The sequence below is a fragment of the Leopardus geoffroyi genome, chromosome C2, assembly GCF_018350155.1.
Source record: "Leopardus geoffroyi isolate Oge1 chromosome C2, O.geoffroyi_Oge1_pat1.0, whole genome shotgun sequence".
In the NCBI taxonomy this organism is placed as follows: Eukaryota; Metazoa; Chordata; class Mammalia; order Carnivora; family Felidae; genus Leopardus; species Leopardus geoffroyi.
In genome coordinates, this window is record NC_059333.1 from 115283138 (window position 1) to 115308691 (window position 25554).

The following is a 25554-nucleotide window of genomic DNA, read 5'->3' on the forward strand; positions in this document are numbered from 1 at the left end:
AAATTTTAAAAGATCACTCAATTACACTTTTTCAAGCAGTGATTATAAATATGCCTTGAAGCTTTATCAGGTGAGATTTAATAGCACTTGTTACAATTGTGATTTTAAATACGCAATGAATACATATATTCTGGGAGGGCAAGGCCCTCCCTGCCTGGCTTATCTACTGCCACAGACCACATTTATGGTACTTGCTTGAGGAATATTTGTTCAAGGAGCATATCTGAGGCTAACACCTAAGGAGCCTCTGTAACATAAGGGTACTAGAGATAGGAACCAGCAAGATTTTTCTCTGGCAATTTTTTATGAATGTAAGGAACTGCATCTCTGGAGACAACACAGGCCTGTCCAGAGGCTGAGTCTAAGCAATAATGGGCTCTTGTGCTTCCATCCCTGACCCAATCCCCAACTTGACATTTTGGTTTCTATAGACAGTAACCACACTTATGCCAGTTCCCAGTATAAATAAGGGGCTGTAAACTCAAAAGCTTAACGAGGCCAAAAGAGGTGAGGAAAACACATGAAGTCAGCTGGGTATAAGGAAAATGGACACCAGACGCTGTATCTGGACCGGGAAGACATGGAGATGAGAATTGAGGCAGACAGGACAACACATTCACTGACCATGGAGGGGAGCCACTAGTTGGCTCCAACTCTCAGGTCTCAGAGGCAGTGAAGCCCAGGGTTACTGGCTCTGCTGAACTTTCCGAGAAGAGACTGAAACTCAGAACTCTTCATTTGAAATTTCAGTTTTTATATGTTGGCACTACATTGGGCAGACCAAACAAAGCAGACGTGGGGGTTACGTTCAGTCCTTGGGCCACTGAACTACATTTTATTTAATCCACATCCACATCTAGCCCAGCTTGATCCACCAAGGCAAAGGTGGACTTTATTTCTCATTTGCAGTCAAAACACTGTCACAGTCAGAATTCCTGCAGGATGCTCTACATTTCCTGATCATACTTATCTTTTTAAAACTCCGTTTCAGCAGCCAAACTGGCCACTTTAACCTACTTTCTGTAAGACAGATAGTAGTGGGAGGCTTGGGCTAGAAGCCAAACATACATGAATGAACACTATACAAAAAAATGAATTCCGTCAATAAAAACACCGCTACACATTTGCCATGCTTTCCTTTCACAAAGTATTTCCAAGCACACCCTGAAAATGAGGCAAGACAGTCAGGTGACCTGGTGACCTCACTCTCATTCTTTACAGGCAACAAAACCAGCCTTCAGGAGCCCTCCTCTCAGCGGGTTCAGGCAGAGGCAGGAATGTCCTCCAACACTCAAGGATGGATTTTTGTCCCCCAAAAAGTATACGTTCTAGATTAACAGGCCACACGAGGTCTCACCAAATTTAAATATGATACTATGTTGTAATCTGCATATTAATAAAAAAAAGAGGCATTTTTATTTACCTGTAATTTAGAAAGGTCTTCTGTGTAACTTTTATCCGCTAAGGAATCAGATGATATTAAGACATTAACCCATGGATAGATTAAGCCATAATGACTACAGGCATTTATCTAAAATGTAAAAGAAACCTATCATAAACAAAATAGAACAAAACAAGATTCTCTTCATCCATTCCACAAAGAGCAAGCAGTTGCTAATCTTCTGTCACGTCACAGAATTAGGTGTACACTTGCCTGGGAATGGGAATGAAAGTCTCTTATTCTAAAAGATTTTATTCCCCTAGGAAAGCTTCAGCCTTGCTGCTTCTCACTGAATAAAACTGCACCAAAAATGAAAAAAAAAATGCACTAAATATTTCCTTATATTTTACATTTTAAAATATTCCTAAGAAACACTTTCTAGCAAAAAAAGCAATACTGCTTTTAAGCTAATTTCACTCAAAAAAAGTTAACAGTAATAGTGGAATTTTTATTTCTACTACCTTTTCGTGGTAGGCAAAAGCTCTTCCATAAGTTCTCCAGACAATTCCCATAAAGCCCCCTTATTCAAGAAGTTGGTGACTTTTCCGGTGAACCCACATTAGCAATGGCATCCATGAGAGGCAAAAAGGACAAGAGGAGGGGAGGGGCAGGAAGTGGTAAAGCAGAGTAGTTAGGGCGCCTGCAAGGCCTACAGTATAGCTCTTGTGTGCACAGCTGACAGGAAATGACTCCAGTACAGGTCTCCCTCCCGCAAGCCTTCTGTAGTTCCTCTCCTGTCAGGGAGGTCTGCAGATGTGTCTTTTCTCAAGTTCTGCTTTGTAACTATCCCCCCAGGGAGTATAGAAGTGTTTGGGGGGAAGCCCTCCCCTCTGCTTCATCTACTGAGGCACCACTGCAAGTGAGTAATATTGGAGCAGTAGGGGGCATTCTTTATAATATAAAATTATTTAAAATGTAAGCAATGTTAGGGGCACCTGGGTAGCTCAGTTGGTTGAGCGACTTTTGCTCAGGTCATGATCTCATGGTTTGTGAGTTCAAGCCCTGCATTAGGCTCTGTGCTGACAGCTCAGACCCTGGAGCTTGCTTCAGTTTCTGTGTCTCCTTCTCTCTCTGCCCCTGCACCCCGCTCTCAAAAATAAAAATTAAAACAAAAAACATTACAAAAAAACCCTGCAAGCAATGTTACTCATGGACAAGTTTTAAGGGTATTTTTAATGCCTGCTTAAAAAAAGATATCTGGTACTATAAATTAGGTTTGATTCTAAGCCATTAAAAATAACAAGGTATACTACTATAATGTGTAATGTACAAGTTTAATTTAACATATTATTCTCTCACCAGATCCTCTGATGTTCGCAATGGTATGGTGTCAGGGGGCTGCATCTTGGATAATCTCCAGATATATTGTGATGTGAGCTTGAAAAAGAGTTCCTGGAGAACCACATCTGGGAGACCTGCCACAAGCTGAGCTTCCCAGAGGTCTACCAAGAGCTGAGGAATCGTATCTTTCTCCTTACCACAAAGCACCTTGAAAACAGTGAGAAAAGCCCCCACATCCCAGATCAATATAGTATTGATAAGTTACAGCTAGTCTGAATAACACTCTATCACGTGGGCCAGGCATTTAATAATTTATCATTAGCATTAGTGCGATGGCAGAGTAGATTGAGACATTTGAACAGAAAACCGATTCTAGGTTGCATGAATGGAATTTTTCTACATACGTTCTTTTAACCTGTACTTGTATAAATCTGTTATGTGTAAGTCTGGTTTTTCAATAAACAAAGGGAACCCCAGTCTCTTATTCAGCTTCCCGTCTGCCACCAGTTTTATCAGGCTATATCCAGAGCCATTACATTTTCAGAGCGACAAACCTTAAAGAAGGAATCTGCTTCTTCAATTCCAATTTTGTTGTTCTTCTGTAAGCCCAGAACTGAAGCCACAAGCAGTCCGGGCTGAGTATCCTTCAACTGTACCGCAAGTTCAGTTGGAATGATCTGTCCCCTTCTCTGTTGAATCAATAGCCGAGGTTCCAGGATGAAGCCACATACCAACTTCATCTTCAGATAAGCAAGAGATTTAGGATCAAAATGTACACTGCATTCATCTTGAAAATATTTGCCAGTACATTCAAGGTTCATGGTTAAGCTATTAATACTTCAGTCTCAATTTTTTCTTTAACTACAAAGTTCTCACTCTAAGAAGAGCATCGTTGTTAAGTACCTTTAAAGAAGTTATTAATATTTAATTCACCATCAGGATATCATATTTTTGTAGAGAGCTGTATATTTATCTACCTAATTTAAAAATAACATACCTTAAGTTTTTTCAAAATTATGGAAAGAAGATTCATCTTTCTAAAGCTCTACTCTTCAAAGCAGAGAGGTTACCTCAACGTTGACTCACTCTCTTCATCATCACAAACAACATGTCATTTGTGCAGTGAAAAAGCACTTCTGCTCTCTTGTTTTAGAAATGAAGTCATACTGTACGCGTCTGACCACAGGCAACGCAACAACAGGACAGGAGCACAGGATCGGAAGCCATATTGCCTGCTTCAAATCCTGGCTCAAGCACTCACCAGCTACGTGATCTTGGACAATTTACTCAACCTCTCTTTGTCTTAGTTCCCTCATCTGTATAGTAGGTGTAATAATAACATCTAACTTAGAGCATTGTTGCAAGAATTAAATAAGATAACATATGCAATGGGCTACTACTAGACTCCCAAGGCTTATGGATAACATCCCACTTGCTGTACTAGAATACACATCACTCTGTTCTGTGTCACTGGACATACCATATCCCTCACACTAGATCAGACTGTTAGCTCGGGGCAGAGTTTGTATATTCTTTAGCACCAAGTGCTGTGCTTTGAACATAGCTGACACAAAGTTGAAAGATCTTTGGGTATCCATTGCTACCATTTACTATTCTTATTTCTTTTTTATTTGCCAGGTCCAAAGCCCAAGCATTCCCACTTTGGGTCACTTCTTTTCTAACATTAAGTCTATTTTCCTTTATGACTGAGAAAAAAATGAACTAGACAGAAGCCAGAAGAAAGTTAAACACCTCAGGACTACCAGGTCCTGTATCAGGGAACCATACCTCTGGATGGCTTTTCATTTCATTTCTGTGCCTGTCAAGATCTCCCATTTTCAGAGCCATTGCTGCTTTAGTCAATGTCACTAAGATCGACGAGAACCCAGAAGTATCCAGCTTGCTTAGATAGTTCATGGCAGTTACTGGATTAATATTCTTCATAGAAGGACTACAGAGAATATGGGGCAGTTGTTTTGGCTCAGCCACATGGAACATCTGAACCACTTTTGCTGCTAACTCCTTTGGTGAGCATGAATAAGAAATAAAAGGTCAGTTAGCCAATAGAGAACAAAAAAATCAGCAAAAAAACCCAAAACAAAACAGAGATAAAAAGCCAAGATAGAAACATTCCAAATAAGATAAAATTATAAGTATTACGTTTGGATTAAAAAAAAGACAAGGTGCATGGTGATAACGTGGGAGACTTGAAATGACCTGAAGTGATCTCTTTGCTCAGTTATAATGAAGAAAAAGCAACGAAAATATGTACCAAGATGGGGCGCCTGGGTGGCTCAGTTGGTTAAGCATCCGGCTTCGGCTCAGGCCATGATCTCACAGTTTGTGTGTTCAAGCCCCGCCTCGGGCTCTGTGCTGACAGCTCAGAGCCTGGAGCTTGCTTCAGATTCTGTGTCTCCCTCTCTCTCTGCCCCACCCCTGCTCATGCTCTGTCTCTCTCTCTCAAAAATAAATAAACATTAAAAAAAATTTTTTAAAAAAGGAAATATGTACCAAGTTGTGGCTAGCATTTCAAATTTTAACAAGAGGTCAAAAGAAGAAAATAAATATTTGATTAAATTATGCTTAAAAGTCCATTATGAAAGATTGCAGCTAAGTACAAAATATACTTAATGAAGTAACTTATATGATAAAATTTCATTTATCTCAAAACCTTAAAGCATTTAGTATCATTATGTCCAGCTTTGCATATCTGTATTCAATTCTTTTTAAAAATTCATGAGGGGCTAAAAATAAGCCTTAATGGGGATTGCATGGGTGGCTCAGTCAGTTAAGTGTCCAACTTTGGCTCAGGTCATGATCTCATGGTTCGTGGGTTCGAGCCCTGTGTCGGGCTCTGTGCTGACAGCTCAGAGCTTGGAGCCTGCTTCAAATTCTGTGTCTCCCTCTCTCTCCGCCCCTCCCAACTCATGCTCTGTCTCCCTCTGAGTCAATAATAACATTGAAAAAAAATTAAAAAATAATAATAAGCCTTAATAATGTCTTCAGGTTACTGGGCCAGGATTTCCTAAGTGAAGCTTCAGACATGTGGGAGTGTGGGGAAAGTAGGTTGTGCAAAGGGCTGCAGATGAGAAGGAGGGTGAGTCCCTGGGCTTGTGTCATTCTTCTAAAGACACGCCCCTGTCACACTGGGCAGGTCGCTCAACTACAATGCACCACATTCCCCCACCTATGTAATGAGAAAGTAGGGGAAGGTGATTATAAGCTCTTTTCCAAGCTATAATTCTAGGATTATTAATGAAGACAAGGACACATTTGTTACCTTTTTAGGAAAAGAAGAATATAATACCAAAGAAAAATATTTGGAACTTGACTTCTGAACAGTGTAACATAAAATAAATTGCTAAAATGAAAAGTTAGGAATGTTCGATATAACTAAGTAGAAAACTATTCACTTCACTTAATTCTTCATCCAGGTTTTCATCAAGTGAATGATTAATGTAAAAGATTAATCCCCTCTCATATTTCTGCGATCCATCCTCTAGTGGCCAGTCTGCTCGGGTTAAAACTTCAGCCATAGACAAACCAGACATCTTATAGTACGGCAAGGCAAGGTGGGAATACTGGGTGTCAAGCCTAAAGGGGAAGGAAGCAAAAAAACCCTCAAATCTGTCATTTTTAAGCCTGGACGTCTAACGTACTTGATAATAAAACAGATAATGCTTTCCAGATGACATAAATCTCAAAATACTCTTCTACTGCCATTAGTAGTTGGAAGAAGTTCCTAAGGTTTATTCCACAAAATCATTCTAATTAATATAGTTTCCTTCTGCATGCTCATAATAAAAATAGAAAAAGAATTCAGTAAGTGAATTTTAAGATTTATAATGCGGCTCTAAAATAATGGTGTTGATAGACAGGAAACGTCTATTTTGTTAATTCATACTCATTCCGTGCATCAAGTAAGCCTTTGAAATGATCATATACAAAAAATCTATAAAGATCATTCTCAAAAATAAAAACCACTATTCATCCCAGTCCCTTCCTGAAATCATAAAAGCACTGACTACTAAGATTAAAGTCACAGACCAACCAGTATCTCTCTCTGAAGGCTAACAGGCAATAAAGTAGTAGTAACAGCTGTCTGAGGGATTTTCATGGCCATGACTGTGCCCAGAAAGCCTGAAAGAAACTTAATTCCTAAATTAAGCAGAGGGAGACTCGTGAACTCAAGATTCACTGTTCGTCTAATAAACTGTAATTCCTAGGGGTGCCAGGTGGCTCAGTGGGTTAAGTGTCCAACTCTTGATTTTGGCTCAGGTCATGAACTCATGGTTCGTGAGTTTGAACCCTGCATCGGGCTCTGTGCCTGCTTGGGATTCTCTCTCTTCCTCTCTCTCTGCCTCTCCCCCACACACGCTGTTCTCTCTCTCTCTCTCTCTCTCTCTCAAAATAAACTTTATTTTCTTTATTATTTTTTTAAATAAATAAACTTAAAACAATTTGTAATTCCTTGAAGGCAGGAAACAGCTATGTTCATCTTGGAACCCTAAGCTTAGCACAGTATCTGGCACAGAGTATGCTCAACAAATGCTTGTGAAATAAATGAATAAATGAATGACCTCTCTTCATGCCTTCTCCCATTCATCAGGTAAGTACCAGAGATGGAAAAACTAGTAAGTACACCCAAAGCTCAAGATGGCTTCTTTAACAAGTTTCCAAGAGGCATCACTGACCTGCTATAGCAGTCTCCAAGGTGCCCACAGCTTTCCTTAAATGCTTCCAAAAGCTCTGCTTTTTCTCCAGGTTCCAACTGACTGGCATCCATCAGGGCGGCCCTCACTAACAGATGAGCCTCACTAAGAAGGTGGATGCAGCTCTGGGTCTTTGCAGTCTTGTAGATATTACTGTAGTCTACCTGAAACAAAAAACGGCAACAGCTGATATTACTGCAGAAAGACACCTAAAAGTTTCCTGGTTCTTAAGAATACCTATAGATTTTGTTAGTAAAGTTAACATTTGGACACATTAAATCCTAAAAGCTGAAGAATGGTTATTTATCATTCTGACAGGGCCTAGATGAAGTGTTCTTTTCCCTCACAATCCACGAGCCAGTTTAATACATACAGGACTGTAAATACTCCTCTGTTAAACAGTGCTAATCATTAGAGAAGGAACAAATAATATTGTAATACTAATAAAACTGTTAACTTGGCAGTGATTTGATCACAGTTTGATAAGGCCAACAAACATATGTGAAACAGTTAACTTTTTTTAAGTTCTGTGATTTAAATCTTTCTCCAGTTCAGACTGAGTATCCTTCCTTTATTGTAATTTCAGTTGGTAAATTTAGGTTCTACATCTATTTCTATAGCTCACAGTGGGCTGATTAAAATTATTGCTAGCTGATCTGAATCAATCAGTATTTTCAGACTCCAGTAAGCAAATCACCTAGATGAAGTCTAAGACTTTCAGTTAAGCAAGATTAAAAGGACAGGGCAAAGCTGATATAATTATCAGCATTAAAATGCCAGGGATAAATCAGGCAAAATCAAAATTAACATCACCAGTGAAGGGCACGGATATCATGTGCCTCCTGATGTAACACCCTGAGAAAGATACAACATTACCTGCCACTCATTCTGGATGTGAATGAGAATACATAGCCTGAATCTAATCAAGAAATAATAATAAAAAAACTTTAAAGGTAGAGGGGCAAAAATTTATTTTCAAAAATACCTATGCCATAAAAAAACAAAGACTATTAAATTATTCTGGCTTAAAGGAAGCTAAAGAGACATGACAACTAAACGTACTACCTGATAGACTGAACTCTGTACTGAGGAAGGGAAATGTTATGAGGTCATTACGGAGTCAAACTGACACAATTAGAATATGTGTCACGTAAATTTAATAAAGCATATGACTGTACTGTGGTGGTACAAACAAATGTCCTGATTCTTAGGAAACATACCATGAAGTATTTAGGGGCATTAGGCTATGACGCATGCACTCTACCTTCCAATGGATGGTGGGGGGTGGAGTGTGTGTGCGTGTGTGTGCGTGTGCGTGTGTGTGTTTAGAAAGTGCAAGAGTACAAAAAAAGAGAGAGAGAAGCAAAGGGGTAAAATGTTGACTATGGATGAATCCGTGTGGGGAATATACAGGGTTTTATTTCTGCTATTCTTATCCTTGCCACTTCTCTGTAAGTTTGAAATTGTTTCAAAATAAAGAGTTAAAAACATTGCCAGGGATGAGTAGGCAGCTGTCACTCTTAAAAAAAGGAATAAGATACTCTCTCTGGGCTCCTACCCACAGGACAATGCTGCAGATGCTGCAGGACCCCAGGACAATCTGCTAATATTTCAAAGAAGAGTGAGACAGGGATAAATGATGTAAGGTATCTTTCAGCTCCATTTCCTGGTCCTCTGCTAGGGTTCAAAGTAAAGGTCAAAGGCTATTTATGTTTATACTGGTTAATCGATCCTCTTAGGAGGGTGGGTATGCATAAGGAAGTCTTATTTTAGTAAAGGGAATTTCTACTGCTCCTCAAATGTCAGGAGCCATGAAAGTGAGAAGGTGAAGAAAGATACACACTCTACTGTCAGACAGAACTTGAAAGCTGGTTGGCTGTGGCATTCTGAACGCGTGATAATTAGAATCTATATCTGGTCATGGATTCCACTCTAAATTTCTACAAGTAAGAATTGGAAGTCTGAAAGGAGTACCATTTCCTTGTACAGTTGTACTGGTGAGATCGTATCCACAATATATAAATTCCACCCAGCCTCAGCTACAGGAGGTGTTTTAAACTTAACATTGGTTCCTTTCCTAGAACTGAAAGCAAAACAAAGGACAAGAATTGAAAGATAAGACACAGTATTAATAAATGGCAATTTTAAATGGTAAATATGAGATACCTAAAATGAAATAGCTATGAAACCATTTTCATTTACTATTTTCTTCAGTGATTAGCTGTACAGTTGATTTTTATAGAACATTAGTTCTATATGTAGGTCACAATGCTACATAGGCCTACAGCATTTAATATTCTATAGCTCTCATGTATTGATAAGCCAATTGCTTCTAATTTACTCCACAAAAACTCTTAAATGGGCAATAAGGTCAAAGAATAGGCAAGACACCTCAAGAGGAAGAGAGACTTGGCTATGAAAATCTATGCCCAGTACCTCTCCTGCATATGGCCTTCATGAGTCCGGCATGCCTTGTGCCACAAATCTAAGCAGAAGCTCCCACAGAACAATAGGCCAAATACTCAGGGCTGCTAGGAAAAGGCCGGAGACACATAACCATGGGTCTGCTTCAAACACTCTCTTATCTCTTGCTTTCACCATGTGATGCATTTTCTTTAGTCTACAGTCTTTTTATTTTATTTTTTTTAATTTTTATTCTTTAGTATACAGTCTTTTTAAAATGTAAACCTCTGACCTAATCAACTTCCAAATAAATCAGAATTTAAAAAATGATTTAAAGATGGAATATTTTAAAAATGTCAAATGTGCAAGACCACAAGCTGTTCTTCCTCTTGCCAGAAAGCTTTTAGAATCAGTCAGTCTCAGACCATTCTGTGTACACTCTCAGTGACCCATTACCCAAATCAACCTCTGATCATTCCTGTTGGTGGGACAAAGCACACGTGAAAAAATTCGAAAAAGCAAAAACTTAGGTTAAAAACAAAAATTGGCATTTGGGTGGAAATACAGCTCTTCCTTGACTTACAATGAGGCTATATCTCAATAAACCCACATAACTTGAAAATATCGTAAGTCAAATACACTTAACCTCCTGAACATCATAGCTTAGCCTAGCCTATTTTAAACTTGCTCAGTACACTTATCTAACAGCAATCATCTAACACAAAGTCTATTTTATAATGAAGTGTTGAATATATCATGTAATTTATTGAATACTGTACTGAAAGTCAAAAACAGAATGGTCATATAGGTAAGAATGGATATAAGCGTATCGGGTGTTCACCCTCATGATCACATGGCTGCCTGGGAGCAACTGCTGCCAGTGCCCAGCATCATGAAAGAATATCACACCACATGTTGCTAGGCAGAAAAAAATCCAAATCAAAAATCCAAAAAATCAAAATTTGAAGTACAGTTTCTACTGAGTGGGTATTGCATGCAATACCATCACAAAGTCAGAAAAATTGTAAGTCAAACTATCATAAGTCTGGGACCATCTGTACACTATCTGCTTCTCTCCCTGAAGACAAATTTCTTTCCTGGTTAAATTATGCATAGGGGAAGATGCAAAAAATAACAGTAATAACCTCATCCCTACTGCTAAGTTCACAGAATAGATAATGTTGAACAGAAACATAACTAGTCTGGAATTAAATATTCTATTCCAAAGAATGTAAAAACAGGAGACCCAAGAGTCAACCAGAGATTAGTGTTATCAAAATGCAATTTAATTTTAAGGTAGATCAGCACATACCTACACATCATGAATGAGTTTTAAGGTAAGAGATATGTTATTAATTTCTTTTGAATTTAAATACCAGAAAATAATATTTGGATAAAAATGTAAACACCAAAAGGTCAAAGAAAAAAGTAATAAGAGCCTTGTAGCTTGGATTAGCATTCTAGACTCTGTCTTTTCTATTAATTACACCAGAAAGCATGTTCTTTAACTTATCTAAAATACCATAGATTTTTATTAAAACTATTTTATAATTCATTTTCTTCTAAAATTCCAAGGTCAATTATAAAGGATAGTATGGAAATCATTAGAACCTTCTTTTCTTTCTCTGGAAAAAAAAACACCATAGACAAACCATCTAATCATTCAAAGTTTTGATTTTAAAAAAAGATAAACTAGGACACAAAATATACCAGTAACAATTCACTCCAGAAACTTTGGCAGGAATGTATGGAAGTGAGGGGATGCTTACAGGAGCCTCTTGGGTGGTTCTCTTCTCTCTGGAATGGCCTCAGGGTCTGCCTTGGTCAAAAGTATGATATGGTTTTTAAAGTGACAGATGGCTTTCAAGCCTATGAAAAGCTGTATTCTTAAAGCACAGACATCCATACTGACAGGTGGGCAAGCCTAGTAAAGAAAAAAAAAATCACAACTTTAACCAAGGAATAAAAGGTACATCAACTTTAATCTTCAAAAATCAGTCTGTTTATTTGATAAAATCCTGTTCCCCTCACCAACCCCTCCAAAAAAAAAGAAAAATCCAAATTCCTATTCTTATCAGAGCAGGAGATGATTCTGTGTAAAGTTATGTAACCAACTACCTATTCCATATGTGCCTGTCAAAGAGCTACTCAGTATTTGCTGAGTGAAGGCAGACAGCGGTGTACCTGAGCCCCTCATAGCTGTGAGAACTCCTGTGTGGCCTACCGTGTGGCTCCAGGAGTACAGCTGTGGGCTGGTAACCTGCCACCTGGAGAAATCCCCACTAACAGTGGGCTGATTTGGGGAAATGCCCAAAGGTGGCTTCTAGGAAAAATGAGACACTATAAAACGTCACTCTACAGTACAGACAGAACATAAATGGTTTCTTAGTGGATGGGTGTGTACAAGAGAAATGCTTGCATGTTCAGATGGCCCCTGACTGTTAACTCCTTAGGTGTGAACATTGCCTGGAATGGATGACAGGCTGGTGTGTCAGGTAAACTGGAGGAAATCCTGGACCAGGAGCCACAAGGCTCCTGTCACTGTAAGGGAGCATTAGTTCAAGTAGAATGGATGAGATAATAAAAGAGCTGCTTCTGTGAGCTCAGAAAATGATGCTGCCAGACCTGTGCTCTCTCTTGCATTAACACTGTTTTGATTCTGAGCTCATTTTCATTGTCCTTTTGTACAAAGTGATTCGGGCAACACCTCCATCTATTTTTTCATTCCTAAGAATAGATAAGATGGCCTTAGCTAGTGCTGAGGAGCAGGAATCTCAGAGGAAAGGGAGGTAAGATGTACACTTTGGACCAGATTCTGAGGTTGTGAAATCTTTCCCAGACACCAGAGATCCCTAAGTCTGAGTTAGCAAGAGTGTGTGCTCTTTCAGGTGGTATCTATGATCTCAGAATGGTAGTGTCGCAGGAAGTGGGGAGCCATGGGGTGCAATAATCACTGTCCTTCCCTCTGCCACCTTCTGGCCTCAAGGGCAACATCCCCAACCAGCTAGCTGCCTGTTTCTCTTCTTTTTTATTAAAATCACTTATTTATTTATTTTGAGAAAGAGAAAGAGAAAGCAAGTCGAGAGGGGTAGGGGCAGACAGAGAAGGAAAGAGAGAATCCCAAGCAGGTTCTGTGCTGTCAGCACAGAGCCAGATGCTGGGCTCAAACTCAGGAACTGTGACATCATGACCTGAGCCGAAATCAAGAGTCGGATGCTTAACCAACTGAGCCATCCAGGCGCCCCCGCCCATCCCTCTTCTTATCTCCCTCCTTCTCTTTCTTGTTCCTTCCCTATCATTTTAGGAGACTCTGAGAAGACCTTGAACATGATTTAATTTCAAATGCAGATTGATCCTACCTCAATCTATTATGTACCCCTCACTCCAGCATCACCACCTATGTAAGCCTATGTCTTTCTGAAGTTCGAAAAACAGAAAAGAAAAAAGCAAAGCAAGGTGTGGGGAGAAGTAGAATGGGACAAAGAATCTGTCAGCTTTCCATTTTTACTAGGGAAATAAGCTTTACTTCTAAAATATACTCTTAAAAAGGCTATGTGTGTATCTTAAACACAGGCAGAAAGGCATGGGAAAGCTGTGATTCTGGTTTCTTAAGAGGCTGAAGGGAGGTAGCATGCCTGGTCAGCAGCAGAAAGCTACAGGCAGGCCATGGCGTGAAAGAGTTACTGAGAACTCAGATCATATAAAACGCTATCACAAATCAGAATTTGGGAGACAGTGATAGGAGTAGGGAACCTCAGACACATTAAGCACTACAAAGTGCTGGCTTGTCAACATAACCATCATGACTGAATACTTATTTTTCCAGGAAAAGGTGTTCCAGGTGCCAGATAGACATAAACTGACTTATGAAATATAAGCCATCATAATTTGGGGGTTTCCTGAAGCATGTAGCTTCATAACAAACATCCATTCAAGTACCTTATACCTCAGGTGAAAGAGAACGTGACGATATCACACAAATGATCAGTATATTTCTGACAACAGAAATTCAAGGTCAGAAAATATAGAATTTGGGGGCACCTGGGTGGCTCAGTTGGTTAAGTGTCTGACTCTTGATCTTGGCTCAGGTCATGATCTCACGGTTCATGAGATCAAGCCCCACCTCAGGCTCTGCGCTGACAGCATGGAGCCTGCTTGAGATCCTCTCCCTCCCTCTCTCTCTCTGCTCCTCCCCCACTCCCTCTCTCTCAAAATAAATCAGGGGCGCCTGGGTGGCGCAGTCGGTTGAGCGTCCGACTTCAGCCAGGTCACGATCTCACACTCCGTGAGTTCGAGCCCCGCATCAGGCTCTGGGCTGATGGCTCAGAGCCTGGAGCCTGTTTCCGATTCTGTGTCTCCCTCTCTCTCTGCCCCTCCCCCGTTCATGCTCTGTCTCTCTCTGTCCCAAAAATAAATAAACGTTGAAAAAAAAAATAAATCAATAAACCTGGGGGAAAAAAACAGAAAATGTAGAATTTTATCATAAAACTGCCTACATTTATTTTGTAGTCAAGACCTTTTCAGAGACTAAGCATATTACTTCTCACTAAAAAGACCTTTTCAGAGACTAAGCATATTACTTCTCACTAAAAATGAGGTTAATGATCTAGCGTATCTATTAACTCTTAGATTAAGACTACATAATTACATTATAGGCATATCTGATAATAGTGTAAGTAAGTCATTTTCATGCATTTGTGTTCTGAAACACACTGATTCCCGTACTGTTTTGTTAATAGCTATGTACGACTGCCACCAATATTTCCATTACAGAAGAATAAAATTGTAGTATACCATAGTTGTGAAGTACTATCTCTGAAGTTATACGATACATGTTCTTTACCCAACTTTAAAAACTATGCGCTATACCTAAATTCCGAGGAAATGTTTTCAAAGTAATCTCAAAAATTGCCATTTAAACCATGAATCACAAAATGCTTATTATTTGATGTGCAAAAGTAGCTTAAGACCTCGGATGTTCACTGACTTTGACCCAAGAGCAAATCTGCAAAGATTTATATATTCCTTTTTGACCTTCAGGTTTTGCTGTGGTCATAAACCAATTCTAACCTTCAGGGTGGTATCCACATATGGGTCTTCCTCACGAGCTGCCGCCGCACTGCACCGCACTGTGAAACACTGCAAGTTGTTGCTAAGGAAGAGGAGAGACACCACTGAGCAAAGCAGAGGCCAATAACCAACATGCCCGTACTTTGGAAGATATCACAGAGGCGAACAGAGCAACAGTGAGGGTGAGGGAAGACTCAAGTGTTCATCAAACTTGATTATTAATCTACTTCTTAAGAACCTCAGAATACCGTTGAGTGCTTTTATTTATTTATTTTTTTATTTTTTTTTATTTTTTAAAATTTTTTTTTTTCAACGTTTATTTATTTTTGGGACAGAGAGAGACAGAGCATGAACGGGGGAGGGGCAGAGAGAGAGGGAGACACAGAATCGGAAACAGGCTCCAGGCTCTGCGCCATCAGCCCAGAGCCCGACGCGGGGCTCGAACTCACGGACCGCGAGATCGTGACCTGGCTGAAGTCGGACACTTAACCGACTGCGCCACCCAGGCGCCCCCGTTGAGTGCTTTTAAAAATATACAACTGGTTCCCACCTCTCATCTAGAAGTCATAATCTCTAAGAGCTGAATCTAAACATGTACATATCTACAAAGCTCCATGTGTGGCTCTGCTGTGCGCTCCTAGTTAAGAACCATGGATCTGGCTCACTATCTCATTTTACAGAAAAAAATCATGCCCCCAGGATCTGCCCAAGGTACAAAGAGATGACTATCAAAGCCAAAATTAGAACTCCAGTTTCCTGACTACTACCTCTATCCTACTCATCTCAGGATGAAATTGAGCCTGGATTGGGCTATACAACACACTTAGATTATGCAAATACATATCCAATGGTAGAACTGAAAATCATAGACTCTCTGAGGGAATCTTTGGAATTAATCACTCCAGGAGCTTGTTTTAAAGATGAAGGCATGGAAGGTTCATGACTGGTCCAAGACATCTCTGAAGGACAGAGCCAAATTAGATCCCAGTTCTCCCTACTCCTCACACTCCTCTAGTTCTTTCCACAAGCCCAGGCTGCTTCTGCACAGTAAAACGACCCAGGGACCCCACAGTCAGCACATAATAGATGCCTGGTGACTGGTGAGTAAGTCAACCCTCCAATACTGACATTAAAAACCGTTAAGAGGGGCGCCTGGGTGGCGCAGTCGGTTAAGCGTCCGACTTCAGCCAGGTCATGATCTCGCGGTCCGTGAGTTCGAGCCCCGCGTCGGGCTCTGGGCTGATGGCTCAGAGCCTGGAGCCTGTTTCCGATTCTGTGTCTCCCTCTCTCTCTGCCTCTCCCCCGTTCATGCTCTGTCTCTCTCTGTCCCAAAAATAAATAAACGTTGAAAAAAAAAAATTAAAAAAAAAAAAACCGTTAAGAGTTCACTTAGAAACTGCTACAAAACCCTTATTTTATAGTCTTTTTTAAAAATTTATTTATTTTTGAGAGAGAGACAGACAGACAGAGCATGAGTGGGGAAGGGGCAGAGAAAGAGGGAGACACAGAATCCAAAGCAGGCTTCAGGCTCTGAGCTGTTAGCACAGAGCCCAAAAAGGGGCTCAAACTCATGAACCACGAGATCATAACCTGAGCTGAAGTTGGATGCTTAACCAATTGAGCCACCCAGGCGCCCTGCTACAAAACCCATCTTGTAGTGAGTTCACAGAAATAATTTTTAGAAACAAAAAGTAGGAGAATTAAAAATGAACTGTGTTGAAATAAAAAAATAGAGCACTAAAGCAAACCTAGCATTGATCTTATAATAGAAGAAATACTTCTTCAATATGGAAGGCATTTCTGACATTTTCACAGTTGGGAGACTGTATATCAGTCAGGGCACTCTCCCTCTTTTTTTAGTTTCTTTTTTTTTTTATTTTTTTTAATGTTTATTTATTTGCGAAAGAGAGAGAGAGAGACAGAGCATGAGTCGGGAAGAAGCAGAAGAGAGAGGGAGATACAGAATCTGCAGCAAACTCCATGCTCTGAGCTGTCAGCACAGAGCCCGATATCAGGCTCGAACTCACCAATGGCAAGTTCATGACCTGAGCCAAAGTCGGATGCTTAACCGACTGAGCTACCAGGCACCCCATGTTCTTAGGTTCTTTTAAAAAAAAATTTCTATTGCTTTTTTTTTTAAATATACCAGTCTTCAAGAAACTTTTCAAGACAAACTTATGGGTCAAGATATTTCTAAAATACATACCTATTGGATAAAGCAGTATGTAAAAATGAGTTCAACAATATAGGATTTTAAAAATAGGTGTGGGGATCCTATTTAGGGGCACCTAATGTGAATTTAGGGGCATCTGGGTGGCTCAATTTGGTTAAGTATGACTTTACATCTATGTAATCAGATAAAGATGATAGTGTTTTTGTATCAATATTTTGGGACAGAAATTAATATTTTATTTCTTCTTTCTCCCTCTAATTTTTCTTTAGTTTCTAAGATGGTATTGTTTCCTAGGTTCTTTTGCATCCTTGAAGATCCTTCTATTCCTTCTCTCACTTTCTAAGCATGACCTTCACCAGAGTTTAGTTTTCCAACTACTTTTCTCTTCTACACACTCTTGGGGGCCATGCTCACTGCTTTGATAATCAGCTCTTTTTTGATGATAATAAAACATACATTTTCCTCTCTTTTCTAATCTTCGGTCCTGTGTCCAAAAGCCCACTTAACATTTCCCCTTAATATTCCCTAAGTGCCTCCAACTCAAATGCCTAAATTAAGCTTCTCTTTTGCCCCACCTTACACCAGCCTCCATTCTTTCATAAAAGCAGACTCTGGCGGGGTTTTCCATGGCTCTCCATTCCCACCATCCTATCAGACACCAACTCTTGTCATTCTCTCGCCAAGGCCTCTCCTATCCATTCTTCCTTGTCCTCTCACTGCTATTGCCCTGCCCAAATACAGCCCCTCATTATCCTGCCTGAACCATTTCAATAGCTGATTCATCTATGTTCAATCCATCCCCCATAACAGCCATCACTAATTTTCCTAAAACAATGCTCTTACTATATCACTTTCTTGATCAAAACCCTAAAACATTTCCTTAATTTTTAAACCCCTGAGCTCTCTCTCAAGCATTATTTGTAACACTTCTCTGCATTTCAGCTTCTTCACAGTTAAAGGACATCACTATGCACAACACGTTGGAAATGGAGACTAGCTACCTCCAGGATGTTCACTTAGGAAACACACAACAGCATTTCTCCTTACACCAGACAACGGGACGAGAAGGCAGCAACCACAATACGGGTGAGTAGCAGCATCTCCAGATGAGTACTATGCTGTCAGAATATACTTCCTGTGGCTACTGATACTACCACTCAGTTGAAAAAATAATTAAAAATCACTGTCCTATGCAATTAATTAGTGGATGCTCCCGCAAAACTAGATGTAGCCTTTGTTTATAGTCTTCCCTCTATCTATAATGCCTTTCTCTTCTAATCTACATCTGTCAAATTCCAACTAGCTTCTCTCACTTCAAACAAAAAACTTTCGGTATGACTCAGCCAGAAGTAATTTCCCTCCTTCCAGTACCTACACCACTTTCACAAAGGCTTAAGATATTTTTCACAAATCCCCTAGTATTTGTGCCCCATGTATGTGTCTCTGGCCTTCTCTTATGCTATTGCTGTACCTTATTCACAGCAAATGCTGTACCTTATTCACAGTTGCTTGGCCAGAGGGCCCAATGCAGTGGCTTGCACATAATCTAAGCTCAAAAAACAGGAAATAGAACCCAAAGCACTAGTTACTGCTGAGATTAAAAGAAATGAGATAAAAATCCTGCTCAGGAACCCAGGAATCCAGCTCAGGAACTCAGGAACATGCCAGCATATTAGGGTAAGGCAACTGAAAAGGCATCTGCTACCAATTAGCCAAATGTCCTTGTCCATCCCAACCTCTGGATTATTTCCCCATTTGTACTAATCAGAGGGTAGAATCAGGTAGCCTTTCTAGCTCCTTCACAGTTCTAAGCCATTATGAGATAACTCAACTCATACAGAAAGAATATGACAGCAGAGAAAAAAAATTAGGAAATCTAAAAAGAAATCTAGAGATGTCCTGACTGGCTCCACTGACTTTTCATCGAAATTCTCTATGAAAATATTTCCTCAGAAAGAACTGTATACTTCCTTACAAAGACCCCTAGCCAAACTAAGAAAATAAAACAAAGGCAAAACCAGAATCTAAATATTTGGCATTGAAAATGTAGATATGGGCCATCAAAAGACAGAGACACATCATTAATTTATAGTGCTATATATAATTTCACACAATTCCCATTTAAAGATTTAGGAAGCATGTCAGGAATTTACAGAAGAGTAAGTGACTCGAAGGCTAGCAAGTAACACTGTAACATACCTTGTAATGACATGCAAAAATTGTGGTGTGAGCACTGCCTGCTGAGACTTCTCAGGATACTGGTAAACTGACATTAATTCAACAGATTTGACAACCATGTAGAGATAGCCCACATGAGGTAATGAGAAAAAACAAAAGAGACTCAGCAATTCTTTTTCCTGAGACAATTTTTTTCTATCAGAAGTAGGAGAACCTGCATGAAAAAAATGGGGGAGAAATACCACGAAACCAGTAAATAAAGGGAATCAATATCTTCACTTTTCTAAGTAAAAAAGTCTATCAGTGGATAACTAAAGAGTTGTTTAGGGAATGCCAGTAAGAAATGAAGAGGGAGTGATAGAATTAAAATATCACCATTTTGCAACCCCTAATAAATCAACAGATCTAGGTAATAGTCATCAGTGCTATTAACATCACAAAAAGAGTCAATCAGATACCAGGTACCTTCCAACAGAAGTCAGCATGACTTGTGCTACCCAATCATCATCTTCATAAACATCACCATCATCATCATCTAATCAAGACTAGGTCTAGACCAGCATTGTCAAAAGAAATATAACATGAGCCACATATGTAATTTAAAGTTTTCTAGTAATCACATTTTAAAAAGTAAAAATAAACAGGCAAAATTTTAATAATATATTGCATTCACCCATCATATCCATATTACCGTTTCAATGAGTAGTCAACAAAAAATCAATGAGATATTATATATATATATTTCTGTACTAAGTCTTCAAGATATGGTATGAATTTTACACCTAACACTATATCTCAATTTAGAATAGTCACATTTCAGTGCCCAACAGCAGCAGGTGGCTAACAGCTACCATACTGAACAGTATAGTTTTATATCTAACTACCAAATCACAAGGAAATATAGGAGATACAGGAACATGTTAAATGACACTGTGGGGAGTCAATCAGCAAAATTCAGATTATGGGAAATTCTGTGGTATTAATCCAACTTCTTGCTAAATCGACTGCAAAGAAAAGAGAGGAAAAGGGAGAAGTTGACCCTCTAGCAAGGCTATGGGCCCTGTCTGGTCTCCAGCTTTGTCTAACAATCCCCTCTCCCTTGCTCTCCTCCCTTGCTTCTCTCAGTTCCTCAAATATAAGATTTTCCCTCTACCACAACACCTTTGTTCTTCCTCTGCACCAACCCTATCCCCAAATCAGCCTTGATTCATTCTTCAGATCCTCTTTCTCAGGAAGCCTTCCCTGACCCCTAGATGAGATTAATATCTTTACTATAGGCTCTCAAGGCAGGGTTCTTTTCCCACAGAGCATTCATTTCAGTGTGTAACTGTACACTCCTTTTTGTGATTATTCAGTTAACATCTGCTTCCCCCCACTCCCAAGACAATAAGCTCCACGAGTGCAAGAACTTTGCCTAGTACTATTCATTACTGTTCCCTAGTACTCAGCCCAATACCCAACACAGTAGGTAATCAATACATGTTTACTAAAAGAAAGAAAAAACTAAAGGAAGAACATGTTTCTAAAACTAAAAGATGAACATGTTTAATCAGAATAATATTTATATCGTTTGTTCTCTAGGCAAGATCTAAAGATGTTAAGCAGGCCGGAACTAAGCACAAAACCCAATGGTAATTCTCAGTCTTGGCTGCCCATTAGGTTCCAGGGAGCTTTTAAAAACTACTGATGCCCAGGTACCATAGTTGACCAATTAAGTCACGATCTCCAGCATGTGGAGCCTGGGCATCAGTATTCTTAAAAGCATCCAAGCAAACCCCATGTGCAGCAAGGCTGAAAACCACTACTCTGAATGAATTTCCATTCGGTCCACATTTTCCACCTTGTTCATAAAGCCATCCTAAGAAGCTCCGCCAAATACCCAGCTAAAACTCAGCTAAACCCCGGCTATAAAAAGGCTCCAATTTCCCTTTTTGGGCCAAGTAATCATTTCAAAAACTGAAACGGCTTTTGTCTGTCACGTCTTCTCCATGGCTTCTCCTAGCAGATACAACTTCCCTTTTCAGTGCTCACAGGAGCACTCCTTAGCATTATTTGCTAAAGAACTTGTGTAAGGTCCCAGGGAGACTCAGTAGAAGAACCTAACATAATACCCACAGCAGTCTTTCCTCCCAGCCCAGAGCCTTTTCACCTCATTACGCCATTGCACTGACATACTTACCTGTTTGGTAAATGGGTAGCAGCTGAAGTGAGTGCAACTTGATGTCATCAGATAAGACAAGGGATGAAATATCAGGAGCAAAACGTCTGTGAGTTTAAAAAAAGAGAGAAAGAAGGAGAGATCTAATTTCCGTGTACTTCTAAGCACGTAAATACATATTAAATGCTGGTGAATAAAAAGCTTTCTAATACTTATAAAGCAGGTGCTGAACGTGGTAATATTTTATGGTTTTATCATCTAATCCAGTTGACTCCAGTGTAACAGATACTCCAGACTGGCTACTTTTTTCACCAAGAAGTTCCACGGGCTTTTGACAGATAACAAAATCATCTGAGTCAAGCTGCAAAGTTTCATTACTGATGCCTTAAAAAATAAAATTTAAGAAAAGAGTTTAATAACTCCAAGTACTACTTGAGTGAAAATTAAATTTCACAACATCCTCATATCAATTAAATAGACATACAGTAACTTTATTTATTTATACATACGGACATCTCATATGTTTACAAGGCACTATGGTTTTGAGAAGCCTAACATTTCCTCATGTATTCCTCACAACTGATAAAGTACAACAGGATATTATCATCCCAATCTTATACATGAGGAAATTGAAACTCAGAGATGGTATTCCTAACCCAAGGCCATTCAACTTGTAAGTATGAGACCTGGGGCTAGAAACTCCTCCTCAGCTCTTCCGTTATTTCTATTCACAGGTATATGCTGAAACACACTGACATGCTATGGAGGAAGATATGGGCAGCCAGATCATAAACCAAAATCCCATGTACTAGGAATAACTGAATCTATAAATAATGTGGCTTGGTGGTATATATATATATATATATATATATATATATATATATATATACATATATATATATATATATACATACACACACACACACACACACACACACACACACACACATATACTAGAGCCCTTCAGATATTACCAGAAGGGTTTTCTCTACACCTAAAATAAGAAAGCAAGCTAAATTCATTTACCTTCTGTCTGTTTCATTGGATTGTTGATCTTAAGTGGCTGGTAGTTAACACTCTCTCCAGTTTTAGGGTCTGACTCCAGTTTCACGATTAAGACTTCTAAGTCTGACATGAGAGCAACATATCCAACACAAAATGAAATTTCAACAGGAACGATATTATCTATGTGTATAATTAAAGACCGTTCAAAGTCTAATATTGAGAATTCTTCACTAATGATCTGATACTTCAAACTAAATAAGACTAACTTATTTGTGCAACCAACAAGAAGGTCTCCTTTCACCGGGCAACAGGAAATGCACAAGGGGGCCTCAGAAAGCGGCATTTCAATAATAGACATCTGGTCTCTGAAGGTGTCGCTGAAGGGTGCCTCCACTTTATGTCCAACCATTCGGATACACACACGACAGTTTTCAGTCCTTTTACTTCTCCAGTTCACATATGCACGTAGAAACGTAGCTTTGTTTTTCTCTTCAATTGCTGCCAAATAGTCTCCTGAGAAGAAAGTAAGATTATACTTAGAATGTGTAATTAGAAACAACCACTTACCTTGTGCCATGAAAAGGAACTATTAGTGAATTCTAATGTGAATGGTTGAATTAAACATTGACTCAAACAAAACCTTAATCAATAGGATCTTAGGTATATGTGTGTGTGTGTGTGTACGCATATATATATATATATATACACACACATGTGTATACATATGTATACATGTATATACATACGTACATATATATGTATATATACATTTAAAACATGTTTTTAAGTGTTTTATTTTTGAGAGACAGAGACAGAGTGCGAGTGGGGGGGGGGGGGAATCAGAGAGAGAGGGAGGCATAGAATCCAAAGCAGGCTCCAGGCTCTGAGCTGTCAGCACAGAGCCCAACCCGGGGCTCAATTTCATGAACTGTGAGATCATGACCTGAGCCAAAGTCAGATGCTTAACTAACTGAGCCACCCAGGTGCCCCCCGGATCTTAGGTATATTTTTAACTGACATTAGGCATTTAGGTTCTGAAATAAATCTCTCCCCATTATGTCTTAAGTGATTCATGTTGCTTGCATAGAAATTTTAGTTTTCCTTATCTTAGCTCTGAATGTTTCCTGTAGGTTGAACCCCGCTTCTCACAAGTCACACTTTCATATCAACTCTGAGAAATAGGATAAAGCTGAACATATTGAATAAAACTTAAATCCAATTGATTTTCCCTCAACTGTTGATTTTATATTTTTTAAATTATAATTTTGTAGTTATTCTCTGTTGTGAGAAATCAAAGTGGTAAAGAGATGCAAAATGAAAAGCATAAACCCTCCCCTGCAGTCCAATCTGTGAGAAGCCAATGTTAACACACACAGCTTTCTCAAATACACATAGATCACAGAGTAGTGTTTTGTCTTTCTTCTTTTTCACCAAAATGGAATCACACCGAATATATTTAACAATCTACTACTTCTAAAAATTACCAATAAATCTTGGCCTCCAGGTCAATACATGGGTATCTAACATCCTTTTATTTTTTTTTATAAAAATTTTTTTTTCAACGTTTATTTATTTTTGGGACAGAGAGAGACAGAGCATGAACGGGGGAGGGGCAGAGAGAGAGGGAGACACAGAATCGGAAACAGGCTCCAGGCTCTGAGCCATCAGCCCAGAGCCCGACGCGGGGCTCGAACTCACGGACGGCGAGATCGTGACCTGGCTGAAGTCGGACGCTTAACCGACTGCGCCACCCAGGCGCCCCTAACATCCTTTTATTAAAATTATCTGCATATTAGATGTATACATGTGCCATAATTTATTTAACAATGCCCTATTGATACACATTCAAGTTTTTCCAGTTGTTCTGCCACTTTACTTCATGCTGTAATAAATAGGCCTATACCTACATTTATTTCCTACGGGTTTGTTTCAATGGCATGAATTCCAAAAAGTGAGAATATTGGGCCAAAGAGCAGGTACGTTTTAAATTTTAAGATGTTTCCAGATTCAGGGCATCTGGGTGGCTCAGTCAGTTAAGCATCTGCCTCTCAATTTCGGCTCAGGTCATGATCTCACAGTTCGTGGGTTTGAGACCCGCATTGGGCTCTGTGTTGACTGCACAGAGCCTGCTTGGATTCTCTCTCTCCCTCTCTCTCTGCCCCTCCCGCACTTGTGTGTGCATGTGCTCTCTCTCTCTCTCTCTCTCTCTCTCAGACACACAAAATAAATAAACTTAAAAAAAAACCCAACTCAAAAAAAAAAGATATTGCCAGATTCTATCACAATTAAATAACAGGAATTCATGTTGCCAGCAGCATCGTTTGAACATGCCTGTTTCCCCATATCCTCACTAGTACTGACTCAATGTGATGGGGAAACATGGACTCTTAAGGTTATTGTAAGTTATATTTTCCAGACCATTTCTAAAGCTGGCCATCTTCTCCTATGTTTATCAGCCATGTATAATTTCTCTTCTGCAAGTTATCTACTTTATTAGGATGTTTAATTTGTTTTCCTTATTAAGAAATAGCAGCTCTCCGGGTAAAAGTGATATTAATCTTTTGTTGCTCATGAATAGCAAATTGTTTTTGGTAGTCTATTCTTTGACATTTGACTTCACTTATGGCATCTTTTACCATAGTAAAAATAGTCAGATATGTATGTAGTCAGATATGTATCATTTCCTGCTTGGCCTCTGAGTTTCCTAATTTGCTTAAACAGTCTCCTATGTCCTCCAAATTACGTAGTTATATTCTTACATGTTCTACTTTAGCAGCTTCTTAAATTTTTAATCTTTAGAACTTTGAGGGGGAGAAACATCAAGGTTTTTCCAAATGTAGAATCTATTTACTAACAGTATTTGGTAAATAAGTCCTTTTCTAATGAACTGAAACTGAAACGCTGTTGTTAGCATAATGACTTCCCATTGACACACAGCAAGCAAGCAGCCCCTTTCTGCAGACACTTACTGGGCTGGCCAGGTCCCCTCCTCGTCTGAAATGAGCCAACCTTCCAGAAGGGCAAGGCTTCTCCTGATGCTAGTTCCTCTGATACCACAAAAATGGAACCTACACCTTTCATTCCTTGGGTATCTTGGCAGAATACCTAAATGTACCCTGCAGGCTTCATAAAT

At 39.4% G+C, this 25554-nt stretch overlaps 2 protein-coding genes across 10 annotated transcripts in view; one reads left to right on the forward strand and one right to left on the reverse strand.

Annotated features, from left to right (window-relative positions):
• LOC123611421 (ceruloplasmin) overlaps positions 1–4420 on the forward strand; it is a 70347-nt gene extending 65927 nt beyond the window's left edge. The window contains exon 20 of one of the 2 annotated variants that reach the window (XM_045503317.1): positions 2744–3206. Coding sequence is in view for 1 of the 2 variants with exons in the window: in XM_045503321.1 (XP_045359277.1) it covers positions 3932–3994 (63 nt within the window). In the remaining variant the exon portion in view is untranslated. Of the gene's footprint in view, positions 1–2743; positions 3207–3931 lie in introns of those variants that run through there. The other variant, XM_045503321.1, reaches the window with a different exon arrangement.
• Positions 1–25554, reverse strand: part of HPS3 (HPS3 biogenesis of lysosomal organelles complex 2 subunit 1) — a 39321-nt gene that overhangs the window by 7841 nt on the left and 5926 nt on the right. For 7 of the 8 annotated variants that reach the window (XR_006718662.1, XR_006718659.1, XR_006718660.1 and 4 more), the window contains 13 exons: positions 22443–22934; positions 21629–21800; positions 21438–21523; positions 19280–19472; positions 14908–14989; positions 11607–11761; positions 9409–9517; positions 7417–7598; positions 6136–6316; positions 4511–4744; positions 3277–3462; positions 2741–2929; positions 1424–1531 (listed from right to left, as the gene is read on the reverse strand). Coding sequence is in view for 4 of the 8 variants with exons in the window: in XM_045503322.1 (XP_045359278.1) it covers positions 1424–1531; positions 2741–2929; positions 3277–3462; positions 4511–4744; positions 6136–6316; positions 7417–7598; positions 9409–9517; positions 11607–11761; positions 14908–14989; positions 19280–19472; positions 21438–21523; positions 21629–21800; positions 22443–22934 (2369 nt within the window). In the remaining 4 variants the exon portion in view is untranslated. The remainder of the gene's footprint in view (positions 1–1423; positions 1532–2740; positions 2930–3276; positions 3463–4510; positions 4745–6135; positions 6317–7416; positions 7599–9408; positions 9518–11606; positions 11762–14907; positions 14990–19279; positions 19473–21437; positions 21524–21628; positions 21801–22442; positions 22935–25554) is intronic. The other variant, XM_045503323.1, reaches the window with a different exon arrangement.